The sequence below is a fragment of the Sparus aurata genome, chromosome 16 (assembly GCF_900880675.1).
Source record: "Sparus aurata chromosome 16, fSpaAur1.1, whole genome shotgun sequence".
Taxonomy (NCBI): Eukaryota; Metazoa; Chordata; class Actinopteri; order Spariformes; family Sparidae; genus Sparus; species Sparus aurata.
In genome coordinates, this window is record NC_044202.1 from 3,843,838 (window position 1) to 3,858,868 (window position 15,031).

The following is a 15,031-nucleotide window of genomic DNA, read 5'->3' on the forward strand; positions in this document are numbered from 1 at the left end:
ACTTCAGTCAGTCGTCCACGCACCCCCTGATGAGCTAAAGCTGTGGAGGTTAAATCAGGATTAGGCTCAGGTTGTTGCAATGATGTCATCCTCGCTGCCCCCCCCCCCCCCTACAGTGAGCACCTAACGGCCCGCACACACTTTATCCACGGATGCACACTTTTATAAAGATCCAGGTTAATTACTTAGCCTCTTAGTTGTGTAATGGTCCCGAGCCTGCGGTGGATTGAGTCCAAGTGTGCGGGGGCTCAAAGCTGCTGCTGTGTGGGTGGATGTGTGTCGGGCCGCTGTTGTCTGTGTGGGCAAGTGTTTTTTGTGTTTCGAACGATTGTCTGTCTGAGCTGAATGCGACTTTTTGAAAACTGTAAAAAAAAAAAAAAAAAAGATATTACAGGAGGTTTAATGTGTGTTAAAAGCGGTTACATCAGACGCGAGTAATAAAAGTTGGGAATCGTTTTTCTTTTGCTGGTTGACACTGGAGCACAGTGTCACAGTGAGCAGTGGAAACGGTGCTTCACATGCTGTTCTGCGTACGACAGGCTTGTTAGACGACTTTAGCTGGGAGTCCAGGTCTCGCACAGCAGCATCTGTATTATTAATGTACCACAGACAACAGGCAAATCGAGATAAACCTGCACAGAGGCAGAAGATTTAATAACAGCGGGTCAATTTTATTTAGATATCTCAAATTAAGGGGCTTTAAATCTGCACGGCATCAAAAAAAAAAAACCCTGTCTGTAGATGCTTGATTCAGATAAGAGCTGCAGCTAATGCTTCTATTTCATGCTGATTTCACTTAGTCATGTTTGATTTATCCGTCCAAAGTGACGTCTACGGATTGCTTTTTCTCTTCAGCAGGCCAAAACTTGAAGGCTGCTAATTCACTGAACAAGAAAAGCAGCAAATCCCTGCTTTTTAGATGCTTTCTGTCGGGATAAACGGTATTAATTGTAACATTTTCTAACAAATTTCTTCTTCCCCGCAGGTGTTTGGCAATAAGATGGTCATCCCTTCACTGGACGGTGCCTTGTTTCAGTGGAACCGGGACAGGGAGAGTATGGAGGCAGTGCCTTTCAGCGTGGAGTCCCTGCTGGAGTCGTCCTACCGAATCGGAGAGGACACGGTCTTGGTCGGGGGCAAATCCCTCACTACCTATGGCCTGGGGGCCTACACTGGCAAGGTCAGTGAAATCACTTCCACTAAGTTTTCATCGTGCTTCAGAAAGAACAAAATGCCGTTTTCTTCCTCCTGGGTTTTACTGAGAGAGCGAGTGAAAGTAATCACAGCAAATGTCTTTTGAAAGAGGCCAACACAAACTGGTCCTCACCACATTAACACAGTAGAATAACCCTCTTTGTACTTTCCCCCCCCTCTCGTCTCGTTCGTCTCAGCTTCGGTACATCTGCTCCGCGGTGGGCTGCAGTCGCTGGGGGGAAGAAGAGCTGGAGAGCGAAGACGTGCTGCTGCTGCAGAGGACTCAGAAGACCGTGCGAGCCATCAGGCCCCGATCAGGGATGGAGAAGTGAGTTTTATTTAATCAGTCGATCAATCTGTCGTTGTCAGTCAGCCAGCCAGTCAGTCAGCGCGAGTCACGGAGCAGCTACTGTAGCTTGTGTGGCATTTCAGGAAGCGTCGCAGACACTTGATTGACTTTCTGTCAGTGGTTTTAAATAAAGTCAGGTAACTTTTCAGCCACTGGGAGTTAGAAGTCTTTTTTTTTTCTAACGATACTGATTATTTTAACTGAATCTTGTTTACATTGGGAAATAAATAATGATCAAGCCTTTAGGTTGACACTGATAAAAGTAATAATCACTTGTATTATCACCCGTTATGTTAGGTGGAACTTCAGCGTTGGAAACTTCGAGCTGAAGCTGCTTCCTGAGATGCAGTCTGGGATGAACTTCCTGGAGGGAGAAGTTGCGAATGGTGACGCCTGGAGGGAGAGCGTGCGGGTCATCGCCGACGAGCCGAAAGAGAGGGAGCAGACGAGAAACCAGCCAAACCAGAACCAGCATCTGGACCTCGTCATCAAAGTGTCCGTCCCTGATTGGAAGGTCATGGCCTTCAGTCCCGAGCCTGGTGGACAGCTGGTCTGGGAACGTCAGGTGAGGCATGATAAAGTTCACTATGAGCTTGCTGTATGACCCTCAGCCTGGAAAAATCAATACGCTTCATCGACTCGTTCTTTATCACTTGTCTTGTGTAGTTCTGCACGCCCATCGCCTCGGCTTGGCTGGTGGGCGGCGGCAAAGTCACGCCAATCGCCCTGTTTGACGACAACGCCTACAGCAGCCAGGTCGATCCCGAGGAGGAGGAGGATGAGGACGATCCAACGAAGACCAGAGGAGCTGCGGAGTCCAGTGTTTACCTCGGTACGTTCATACACATGCAGAGATTTTAGATACCGATGAATGGAGCGCATGTGTGACCCCTCTGCCCTTGGTTCACAGGGATGTTCCAGGGACAGCTCTACCTCCAGTCCTCTGTGAGGATCACTGAAAAGTTCCCTTCTCAAGCTATCGCGTCTGAGAAGGACATAATTCCTCTCCCCACCGTCAAATGGAAGCCTCTAATCCGTAAGTCCACACGTCCCTAAGCATCTAATCACCAAGGCAACTTAAGTTTGTGAGCAGTGACCAAAGACTGACTTCATTATTGTGTCTTCAACCACAAAGTGATGCTGTATCTTGTTTTTAAGGAAATAATCAATAGTCTTTTGGGCTTGCTCCCTTTTTGCTCAGAGCTCGGTCTTTATTCCCCTTAATGTTCGACTATCCTCTGACTGTCATGCTGACTCATTTGATGGCTCTCTCTACTGAGATCAAAAGACTTACTCATCTTGTCCTTGACACAGATTCCCCGTCTCGGACTCCGGCCCTGGTCGGCTCTGACGAATTCGACAAGTGTCTGAATAACGACAAGTTTTCCCATGATGAGTACAGCAACGGAGCGCTGTCCATCCTCCAGTATCCATACGGTAAGAACCTGGTACTGTGGCTGGAAAAGACAGCAACAAAGTGAACAGAACCCCCGCTCACTGATTCCTTCTTTTCCCCTCTGTAGACAACGGCTACTACTTCCCCTACACTAGGCGCTACAGGCGTGACAGCGCCGTGAGCGTGATAAAGGGAAACGGGGCGGGCGGCGAGACTCGCAGGAGAAAGGACCCCGTGCTGCTGCTGCCATGGTGGAAGGAAATCCTCGGCACCATCGTCTTCTGCATCGCCGCCACCACCTACATCGTCCGCAAGTTCTTCCACCCCCCTGCCCCCGTGGCCTACGTGAGGGTAAGACCACAGACACAGCCTGCAGACATTGCACACAACAGCTACCCAAAAAGCACGTACAAATGTTCCAGGACAACTCCAGGTGATCCATGGATATTTTTATACTTGCGAAACTTTGCTCAACTTGAAAGTAATTTGTGATCTAAGTGTAAAGTTTGAGCTGGATGGGAACTCGTGGGCGAGACATATTAAGTGAGTCGCATAACCAGAAAGTAAACCCAGAAGTTTGACATTTTTTTGGCGCTATGTGCCAGAAACCGGCACTGCAGACGGCGTTTTAGTGACCTAGAAGACGATTTGAGGCCAAAACAACAAGGCCTCAAACCATGAACTGACCCTGTAAATTCTCTATTTTTAAAGCGAGATAAAAATAGGTGATTCTCCTCAGTTGTTTTTACATTAGTGCATTGATTTTAATTGTTTATGTCTGCCCTCTGTGTCATATATCACCTGTAGTTTCCCCACAAAAAGAACAAGAAGTTAATCCTGTTTTTTTGTTTTGTTTCTTTTTTATCCAAAACTACATTGACACTTCTAATTTTGTGTCCCCCTTCTGTCCCCTCAAAGCAACGGAAAGAGTCGGAGACACAGTGCCAGACAGACTCCAAGTTTGACCTTGAGGTTGTTGAATCCAAAGAGCCCGTTGCCATGGAGACCCGCTCCAGCGAATACGTGTCCAGGTACGTCTGTGACGGCCGAACAGAAACATGCTCGGTGTAAATGTTTTTTTTTTTTGGTCATGACTCAGGAGAACTTCATGTAACACCACCGCTGTGCCGGGGAGTGTTATCCTCACACTTGAAAAAGACGAGTCTCACCCTTTCAAGGTGTAGCTACAGATTTTCGGCACTGTTACCATGGTGACCACCGGTCTTCCCAGCCTGCCTTGATAGGACAAGGCAGAGATGGGAGATACGACTCGTAGTAGTGCATGATTGGATAACTCAGCTGTTTGCCATCAAATGAAAATGACCTTGGCCCCCGCTGAGCCCGCCATACCCCGCAGCATCTGCCACGGGGTCGGAGTGTCACTTTACATCACTGTCAGCACATTGTCAGAAGTCTTTTTTGGTTATTTTCGGACATCCCAAATATGATCAGCAGCCATAATTTATGGGGCTGCCACCGACCTCCTGCAGTGTGATCGATGGAGGTTGCATGTTTACATTTGTTCGCTGAATAATATGGATCTAACCCCCCCCGCCCGACAAACACCAGCCAAAATCTGATTAAACTCCGCATTTTTTCTCTCCTCCTGTCATCACTCGCACATTCTCCTCTTTTTGATCCACCCTAAAAATGACAAGCACCCCTCCCGCCCCTCTCCCTCTCAAGCTGCTGCTGCGGCTGCCGCTGCTGCTGCAGTCCATGCAAATTGCTTTTCGCCGAAGAAGTTTCCCGAAATAAAACCGGTGGCTGTTGCAGCAGCTGAAGCAAACATGAGTCAGGATCGTTACGGGGGGAGATGGAGATCAGGAGACACGGCCTGAGTCAAACGTGCCCACACAGTCCCCTCATGTGACAGCCTTTAATCCCCGAGTCTGAGACGGGATGTCGCCAAATATAACACTCATACATGCACACTGATGATGATTATCATTAATATATAGTATTAATTCGTTAAGGTTAATAATGTAGACCCATTTTCATCCACTGTGACTTAAAGCCAACAGGTGAACTGCCAATTTACACATAAATATTTCCCTTAAAATAAATAATGGATGCAGTTAAATATGTGACAAAAACAAAATGCTTGCAGGCATTTTAATGTGACCTGTGAGGCTTCTGCGCTCGCTCTCTGATGAGGTGAGAGAAAACACAACCTGCAGGTCTGACTCCACCGACGATGATGGATGCCTGTCCTCCACGAGCACTCAGTCAGTCGCTTCAGTCTGATCTGTTCACTTTACCACGTCAAAGTCTTCGGTTTTGAAATGTTTGAACTCAAAACTTAGACCAAAGTTAAAGCTATGAGCAGGAAGTTTCTCCCTAGGATAACTAATATATGAACAGAAGCATCGGGATTAAAATTAGACATTTTTTTTACCTTTCATTTTGGTGGCATCCCGCTGCGAAGCAAGGTCAATTATGTAATTTCTTTTAGACTGCACAGAAAAACAGAGAACCTTCAAATAAATATAACATGTTTAAACTTCAAAATAGGCTGTTAATCCTCAAATGATCTCTGCTTGCCCTTGAGCAAGGCACTGATCCCTAAAAACGAGGCTTCACTGCACCCAGTGAAGTCCAGTGAAGTCCAGTCCACCACACGGTTCATCAGAGAGTTCGGACTGGATGACGAGGGATGTACGGAAAGCCTTTTGTGCCATAAAGTAATCATCCTGTTAAGCGACACAGTGAAGCTGTGAGTTGGATTCCCGCCAGCTCAGCAGCCACAGCCGGCCTCGACAGAGACTCGGCACCTTCGTTTGATATCACTTAATAAACCTCCTTGACCGGGGTGAAATGTGCAATCTCCGCTCTTTGAATCCGGCTGATAGCACGCTCGTCACCCGCAGCTGACAGAGGTGTGATTCTTCTTTTTGCATAATAACAACCAGAGTGTCCTCTCCTCAGGTACCTGACCGACTTTGAGCCCGTGCAGTGCCTTGGCCGCGGGGGGTTCGGCGTTGTGTTTGAAGCCCGCAACAAAGTGGACGACTGCAACTACGCCATCAAAAGGATCCGTCTGCCCAACAGGTAGCAACCGCTCGCCAGCTCGCGCCGCGCGCTTCCTTGCTGGAGGCTATTAGCTCTCCCTTCATCTCTGTTTTCTTTAAAGCAGTTGGACTGAGTTATGTAAGAGGTGTGTAGAGGCTGAGCTGAGATTTTGGTACAAGCATTATTTACCAGAAATGGAAGCGAGGATCGAGCTCCGTTTGTGTTGTTGACTCGTGCATCACACGGTGCACAAACAAGCCAGTTATTTTCACGCCTGGTGTTTTTGTCGAGGCACTTATTTAGACCTCGGCGTGTCAAGACTGAGCTCACTTTTGGTCTCAGATCGGTTGTGTCTGCATTTAGTAAACAAATCATGTGTGTAAAAATCTAATAATCAGCTAAATAAATAACTGGGAGCAGTTGTTCCGACTGAGGATTGAACCCTGACGCTCACTTTTTTTCAGAGAGCTGGCCCGGGAGAAGGTGATGCGCGAGGTGAAGGCTCTGGCCAAGCTGGAGCACCCGGGGATCATCCGCTACTTCAACGCCTGGCAGGAGAGCCCACCCGAGGGCTGGCAGGAGGAGATGGACCAGAGGTGGCTGAAAGACGCCAGGTGAGTTATCCCGTGCAGCTCAGCAGGTGGAGCATGGCAGCTGATACTGCTGGTATCCGTGCGAAGAAATTTAACCCTCCTCTCTGGAGGAATTGAGACATTTATTACACCGCCGACTTTACATGACTCGCCTCAATTCACCGGTTGATTAAGGCAGATGTTTAAATGCCAGGGGAGGGAGGATTCACACGAGCATGTTTGCAGCAGTTCAGTGAAAGTCTGGTGTGTGTTTACTCCTTTCTGTTAGCTTTCTCGGGCAGATTAGAGCTAAAAGTGGCAGCATGCATCATGCAGTGACTCAATTTCTCTTCACCCATGCACTAAGTTGGTGCACAGTAAATGGTGTCTTTGCTAAATGAAACGAATCGTCGGGGTGGTTCCACGCTGAATCGGACATATTTTATTTGCACAAGGTTGATTATTTGAGCTTTTTTGTAAACAAACTACTTCTTTTTTTGCACATTAATCTTGAATAATTAGCGGTTATGTTGACATAAGCCCTATTCGCACAGGACTAGTATTACCAGGGGACCTTGTGATTTACAAATTATTACGCCTCCATATCTGGGTTTCATGCTGTGCATTTGTACGGGATAATTAAAGTCTGTATTTTACTTAAATTCACTGACATTATCCCACGGAGATGATGCCGAGGCTCTGCGTAACATCTGTGATTCTGAGGCAGAGCGTCTGTTCTTCAGCAGCCACATTAATAATAGAGTTTAGAGTTGTTTTGCTCAGTTTTTCCACGTGTCGCAGGTGTAAATACACATTTGCAGCTCGTTTGGATCTAGTATCAGGTGTCGCGTGGCTCTACATCAATATGACAACCTCGTATTGTTCCCATTCTTCTCTGTCGTCACTGTCGAACGTCAACATAGCCGATCTCCCTGCACTGCTGTCCAACATGTTATAAGCAGCGATCACATGTCATGTTTGTTCAGTGGACTGACAAAAGAAAATGGAAGAATAGATAAATAGGAATAGAAGCCCCAGAGATGCTGATTGACACAGGACTGATATTATCACATTGTCTACCAGTCTGTCAGGAATGACTCTCCTTTCCCTCTTTCAGCACCACCGACTGGCCAATGAGCTTCCTCGACCACATGGAGGCGCTGTCAGTTAAAGTTCCAGTGTCCAGCTCTGTGTCACCCGTCTCTGGACCTGGAGGAGAATCTCTGGAGTCGTCCGTCAGCGCCCAGGCCCTGCTCTCCAGCAGCGCAGGTGGTTCTGTCGGGTTCGGTGTCGATATGGCGGACCTGTCCTTCCACCCGCTGCTGGGCCACGACAGCCTCATGTCCGAGAGGGACAGCCAGGCGGACCCGGACGCCTCGGACACCCCCCACTCCTTCGAGCTCTGTCCTCCGCGCGGTCCCAGCGACTGCACCTCTTCTTCCTTCGACATCGTGTTCGAGGACTCGGGCTGCGACCGGGACGCCGACGCGGACACGGACTCTGCTTCCAGCGCGGCCAGCCCGGGCACGGTGACGGAGAAGAACAGCTCGTCTTCCTCGCACACCAGACAGCAGGAGTCTGTCCCCCCGTCCTCTTCCAGTCCCCCCAGACCAACCACACTTACTCTGGCCCTCCCCACAACTCCTCCAACCCAGCGGGTCCAACCGTCTCCCAAGGTCAGTCAATCATTCACTGAATCAGCTGTAAGGAACTGTTGTTCCAGTCTTATCTCAGCTGGTTGAATCTTATCATGAGTCCTGTTCTGTTCTACCGACAGGTTTGTTGTTAAAGGTACAGCTTTACAAGATAACAGTGTTTGTCCTCTTTAGCTCAAATAGTAAATGCTGTAATTTAAAAACAATGAAATACTGAGATTATTCATGATTTATTACCCCATTTGTCTCCCAAAGTCACATCTATCATTCAGGGAAAATCCCTTAATGGACAATAGCTGCACATATTAACGTGAATTGTAATGTTCTGAACCTCCTCCTGTCTGCAGGTGTATCTGTACATCCAGATGCAGCTCTGTCGGAAGGAGAACCTGAAGGACTGGATGGCCCAGCGCTGCCTCCCGGAGCAGAGAGAGCACAACCAGTGTCTGGATATCTTCCTCCAGATCGCAGAGGCTGTCGACTTCCTGCACAGCAAAGGGCTCATGCACAGAGACCTCAAGGTGAGCACGCGCACTACATACTGTCCTCTGTACAGACAAATAAAGGTGAGCCTTCCAGTGTATTTACCAGTGAAACAAAAGGAAAACAATCCGGCTACGGTTCGAAATATTAAACCAGGCTCACAGGTGAAGCTGCATGTTAGTTTCCTGCGCGACATCTTTTGCATTTCATGGAAAGGAAAAGCTGCAATCACTCAAAGAAACACAAATTATTCCTGTGAAAGTGCAAAGCTGCGTGGTTCTGGTTTAATCTCTATACATGATGTGATCTATTGTCTGCACATGTTCTTGTAAAGATGGCTGCCTTCAGGTGTTTACTGTTTGCTACATGTCACGTAACACACATGTCGCCATCGCTCCCCCAGCCCTCGAACATCTTCTTCACCATGGACGACGTGGTGAAGGTGGGAGACTTCGGCCTGGTGACGGCCATGGACCAGGAGGAGGACGAGGACGAGCCGAGCGCCCTGACGCCCGCCCCGCTTCTGACCCGGCACACGGGCCAGGTCGGCACCAAGCTCTACATGAGCCCAGAGCAGGTGAGCAGCGACAACGTGAACCGAATCTACAAATGCCTCCGTGGTTAAAAGAAATGTGGACTTTAATCTCACGTTGGATTCCTCTCCGTTCTCCCCCGACAGCTCTCTGGAAACTCGTACTCTCACAAAGTGGACATTTACTCTCTGGGTCTGATCCTGTTTGAGCTGCTGTATCCGTTCAGGACCCAGATGGAGAGAGTCAGGGTGAGTCAGCAAACACATGAGCACATAATCATGTGCTCAGTTTACTTTGGTTTGTCTCTCCCCTTTAATTAGACTCCGAAAGGATTGTTAAACGGCAAAACAAATACCCTGTTAGCTGCCTTGAACTTTATGGCTATAATCAGTTTGGACTTTATTTGTCTAGAATTGTGTTTTCCTGTTTATAATCCAGTGTTTGTAGTGTAAGTCCCAAATTGGTTTGTGAGGCATTAATTCAAAACGTCGGTAGAAACAAACAGTTTTTTTTAAGCAGAGCAAAAAGAAAACAAACTAAAAGGCAGATCGGGAGTCATAATGTCTTATTCAACGAAAGCATGATTAAAGAAGTGTGTTTGGAGAATAGCTTTATGTTACGAGCCAAATCTACTCAACACAAACTATTAAAAAGTCAGAATGCATTAAAATCTTCTTCACCCGTGATGAAGGCGGTTAGAATGGAGATGATTGGATGTGATTGTGGCTTCAGCGAGGATCTCTGCTGCTGCTGCTGCTGCCGTTTAATTAAGATGATGAAAAGAGAGACTTTCTGACGAGGAGGTGAATCTTTGTGTCTCTTCTCTTCATCAGACAATCGCTCTGTTTTGTCTATTGTGAAAACTCTGTTGGGGAAACAGTGCTACATAATCGCTATTGTCATGCGAATGATCACTAGAGTCAGTTTAGATGGTAGATGCTCTTTGCCCCCCGTGTGTGCTGTCGACAGTAACGTCTTTGTCTCGCTAACAAAGGGCCTGATAAGCCCATTAGCGCGGCTCCACTCACACTCACAGGTGTTTACATCCCTCTTCTTCCAGACGCTGACGGAGGTGAGAGCGCTGCGCTTCCCAGAGGTCTTCTCCAAAAACAACGTGCAGGAGGTGAGTGGCTGTCTGCTGCCACCTAGTGGCTGCCAACGCAAACTGCGCCTGAACCCAGACAGTTGTTTATCCCGAGAACAAGCACAAAAAAAAAAAAAATGGGACACAACCAGAGCTGTTATGTAGTCCGTCCACAACAAAATGATTCACTGCGTGAGTCAAACCTGCCAAAATGATTCACTTAGGATGTATAGTTGATTATTTGGCGATAAAATAAAGTTAAATATCATAATTGTACACATTGAAATATAAAATTTAGGTAAATACAAGCAATGAGTGTTGGAAGTAACAAATATACATTTTTATAAAAACAGAGATGATGAAAATTCATGTGAATTGAAAAATTGAGGTATAAAAAATGGTCAAAACAATGAAGAGGAGAGTGATTACATTATCAACTGATTTGATTTAATTTGATTTATCTTCTGTCACTTCCACTTCCTCACACACACCAGCCGCCCGTAGGCCTGTTTGCTGTTCACACCCGCCTTGTTTACCTGTTTACTTTGTAATGAGATTAACATAATCCCAAAACATAATCTGTGATTCTCCAACACGGGAAATCCCGTCGTCCCGTCGTCCAAGTATCCCACTTTACTAGTCGTGAACGGTCCTATTTTAAGATGTCCTGAACACCGAGTGCATACATGTAACTGAATTTCATCATATAGGTCATGAGAGTGTTTTAAGGGAAGACAAGGATACAATTTTATCTAGTAAATCTCATGTGAACCTCCCAAATTATTTATTTTTTCTGATGTGTGTTCAGAACAGAAATCTGAACAAAACTAAACACCTTTTTTTTCCACTAGTCCCTAAGACGAAAATCTCTAAATGGATCAGTGCAGGAAAAGATTTGTGTTTCCTCCTTCAGTGTCTCCACGTTTGTGCCGGTTCTGCTGTGTTACATGAGCGCTAAGTGGAGCGACTGAGTTGAACTAATGGATACTGCAGCATGGTGCTTTCCTCAAAGACATTCACTTTCCTGTTTTTCTGTGTTGTTTAGCTGAGTATGGTGCACAGCATGCTGTCGTGGAGCCCTGGCGAGCGACCCGAGGCAGCCGAGATCATCGGGACGCCCCTCTTCCAGGAGCTGGAGCTGGAGCTGACCTGCCGACTGGCCGTGAGGCAGCGCTCCCGCACCTACAGCGCCTCATCCATGGGCCGCCCGTCGCGCCAGTCATCATCTACCTGAAAATCACACGACGCAATATATAGACCCCCCCCCCCACATTGTTTCCCTTCATCCCCCAGCTGGTCTTGCCACCCAAGAGAAACACCTCAGCCCCCCCTGCCATCACACACTGCCTCAGACAGCATCACTTTAATGGCCTAGGATGACAAATGTGCAGAAATCGATCTCTGTGGCTTTAGAGCAGCGAGACGGAGGCCCGCACACTTCCTCTTCTTGGCAAACACAACATGCCGTTACATATTTGCACACCATTATGCTGCCCACGTCCCCAATTTTAATCACACTTACAAGTGAAAGAGTCTTTTAAAAAGCGACAGCCGTTCTGTAATGTTCACGACCAGACTTGGCTCAAGTGCTACTTGCAAATAATTCTTAGTGGTTATTCTAAATGGCTCCGAGCGCCAGATGGGCAGCGTTTACTGCAGCCAGTCGGCTCAGTGTGGACCGGGCCGTTACCCGCGGAACATTAGAATTGATTTCTGAAAATGTTGAACCTGCGATTGTCGTAATCAACAAACTCAATCATCTGGTGCTCCGAGATCATTAAGAGGCCGCTGAGAACCGTTTCAGATGTGATTTTTTCCGACGCCGGTCTGGTCACAACACGCTGCTTGCTCACATTCAGCCAGTGTTCACTCACCCACACTACACCTCAGGTATCAAAACCAAGAGGACACTCCAAAGGGGCCTTTGATGCTTGATCATCCTATCGACTAGTGACGAGTACTCATCACTGGTACGAGCACTAACTTGGTGTTCCGACACCCAATATGCCTGATTTGGGAGACCAAAAAAGACCATCTCGTTTTCCTATGTGTTTTTTATTGATAAGAGAAAGGTGATGTATTGCGTAGAGAAGAGTTTATGAATCCAGTTCATCAGATATGATTTGCCTTTAGAAAAAGGGGTCCGCGGCCCCCTTCTGAATGAATGCCGAGCCTCCGGGCTCCCCGTCTTTTCTGCATGTACCTGATAGGAAAGTGAAGCGGTGAGTGAGAGTTTGTGATCTTAAAGCGAGTACTTGGAAGCAGTTTTTCTGTGTGTAAATTTACACAACGAGGTGCTCAATCATTTTCCAACACCTCCTCTTTGCTCTGTGTACATAATCGAAGGGAAAAATCTGTTTATATCTTTTTTTTTTTTTCTTTAATAATCAAGAAGATATGTTTGATCAATCCTGTACATATTGTAAGGCGCCATTGCTTGTAAATGGCTTTTTTTTTTTTCCCCATGAGGCGACTGTAAGATAGTGTGATATACTGCGGGAGAGGAGACGATCTCTGCCATTAACGGATAGCTGAATGTTACAGTGTGACCTCCAGAGACAGATGATGATGGTGGTCACCTCTTCTAGCTGTTTTTGAAATGATTCCCAGTGTTTGTTTTTCCCGAGCACCAGAAGAGAACCAGAGTGCCATTTTTTGAAAGTCAGTAAAGTGTACTTCTCTGTAACTGATAACTCGCCTCACATTTCTTCGGAGATGTGCCGCATCCAGCTGGTGTTTCCAATGAAAGCAGAAGAAAAAAAACCCAAAAACTGAGCTCTGCTGGAGAAATAGCATTTAGTCGAGAAGGTGAAACAGTTTTTTATCCCCTCTGCGTCGTCTACCGGGGGACCTGGACCTGATGCTGGTCATGTGATCCACATGAGCATTGTTTTATGTACATAAGAAGTGCTGGGAAAGTCACATGACCCGTCTTTAACCACACACACACACACAAACTGCTAATTGTAATGTGCTTTCAATGATTGTACTTTTCTAGGAATCCTCTCTCTCTCTTTTTTTTTAAATAATAATAATAATAATAATAATAATAAGCGCAGTTTTTTGATTATTCTGCAGGGTTTTTTGATCACTGTTAAGTCTCGGCCGTGTCTCATAGCCGGAAGTCAAACTGATGTTTTCGCTTCGTCCGTCCACTCAGCCCACTGAAGATGAGTCACTCTCGTTGTAAAATGCTCATTTTTCTCTCTTCAGTGTTTTCAGAACTGGACTGTACTCCCACCACGATGAAGGTGGAAGCTGGAGAGCTTTTTTTTTTTTTTTTGTTCCATGATGACACGTCCTCAAGTTAGGCGGAAAAATGTGAAAACTCGATGCCGAAATTCAGGCAGGAGTTGCTTTGTGAACGACAGTGTGTCGGCGCGGATTTCTTCCGAGTTCCTTTGTCGACGTTTCAACGCCTTTTTTTTTTTTTTTTTTTTGTAGAGTTAATGTTGGAAGTCAATAATGAAATCAAGGACAAATCCTTCCTTCTTACAAAATTAGCTGAAAAGATCTGGAAACTTTGTTGTCCTCCTTTTTTCAAGAAGTTTATTCCCGACTGAGTTCTGATTTGAAGATTTGTTGGTGGATGATTAACAGCAAGTAAGAAAGGAAGCTTTCACAACTTCAATCACCTACTGTAGTAAATATCTTATCAGCTTCATGCCGTTAACACTGAAAACAGCATTATTAACAATAGTGTATTATCTGGGGTTCTTCATATTTCCTCCTTTTTACTCAAACTAAGAAAATGTGATTATACGGTAGTTCATTCATGCTTTGTTCAGTTGTGTTCACACTCCTCACGCTCCTGCCGTCCAGGTATCTGCTCCTGAGGATAGATCGATTTAATAAGTCAGACCCCTCCTCCTCTTCCTCCTCTTCCTCCTCCTCTTCTCAGTCTCTGATGACTCTGTCTGGAGATGTAGTCGCGTGTTCTCGTGCACAAACCCCTCATCCCTCTGTCCATGTTGAATTGTAAATATGTTTATTTGCTTTTTATTTATGTTCTGATGACGTGATCAATCCTTTTTTTGGGTTGGTGTTATTATGAATGCGCTTCATGCGAGCGAGCGCGTTGGAATATGATGACTTCTTACAAGTCTAAGATTTAATAAACTGTTCTATACCGTTTGTACAGTTTGGTGTCCTTGGTGTGAAGTCTGTGGGGGCGCTGCTGGGAGGTCGGATCATTATTATCGCCTGATCATCGTTAGGCAAACACCAGAGTTAAGACTCATGTGAAAACAGGCGTATATCCTTCTTTAAACACCTGTTATAGTAATAATTCACATCACATTTTTTATATTACTTAACCAGAAGAAAATACAACTTGTAATGCATAAAAACACAGTCTCATTAATCATATGTAATTAATCTAAAGTGATCTAATATGTTAACATTGCAGGTTTTTGTGTTTTAAACAGTGTAATGATTTATCACCTTGTTACTAGATATTAATTACATATTACACTAACACGATATGTTAATACAGGCTCATGTTTGAAAGTAGTGTCATCTTTAGAGGTACAGAAATGTAAGTTAATTAGTAAAGTAATAGACACAAATGTACAAATTATACATATATATCCTATTTTGATAGATAGATAGATAGATAGATAGATAGATAGATAGATAGATAGATAACTTTATTAATCCCCGAAGGGAAATTAGGTTATTGTAGCAGCCGGTACATTCAAATACAAATACAATCAAAATACAACATAGAAACAATAAAATACTATGTACAACA

At 45.7% G+C, this 15,031-nt stretch overlaps 1 protein-coding gene across 1 annotated transcript in view; it reads left to right on the top strand.

Annotated features, from left to right (window-relative positions):
• eif2ak3 (eukaryotic translation initiation factor 2-alpha kinase 3) overlaps positions 1-14,418 on the top strand; it is a 34,915-nt gene extending 20,497 nt beyond the window's left edge. The window contains exons 3-18 of the mRNA XM_030391749.1: positions 986-1,180; positions 1,392-1,522; positions 1,841-2,108; positions 2,210-2,375; positions 2,454-2,579; positions 2,858-2,980; positions 3,067-3,290; positions 3,858-3,970; positions 5,868-5,990; positions 6,416-6,565; positions 7,641-8,199; positions 8,526-8,699; positions 9,065-9,238; positions 9,341-9,442; positions 10,255-10,317; positions 11,324-14,418. Coding sequence (XP_030247609.1) covers positions 986-1,180; positions 1,392-1,522; positions 1,841-2,108; positions 2,210-2,375; positions 2,454-2,579; positions 2,858-2,980; positions 3,067-3,290; positions 3,858-3,970; positions 5,868-5,990; positions 6,416-6,565; positions 7,641-8,199; positions 8,526-8,699; positions 9,065-9,238; positions 9,341-9,442; positions 10,255-10,317; positions 11,324-11,512 — 2,880 coding nt within the window. The 3' untranslated portion in view covers positions 11,513-14,418. The remainder of the gene's footprint in view (positions 1-985; positions 1,181-1,391; positions 1,523-1,840; positions 2,109-2,209; positions 2,376-2,453; positions 2,580-2,857; positions 2,981-3,066; positions 3,291-3,857; positions 3,971-5,867; positions 5,991-6,415; positions 6,566-7,640; positions 8,200-8,525; positions 8,700-9,064; positions 9,239-9,340; positions 9,443-10,254; positions 10,318-11,323) is intronic.
• Positions 14,419-15,031: the final 613 nt, after the last annotated feature.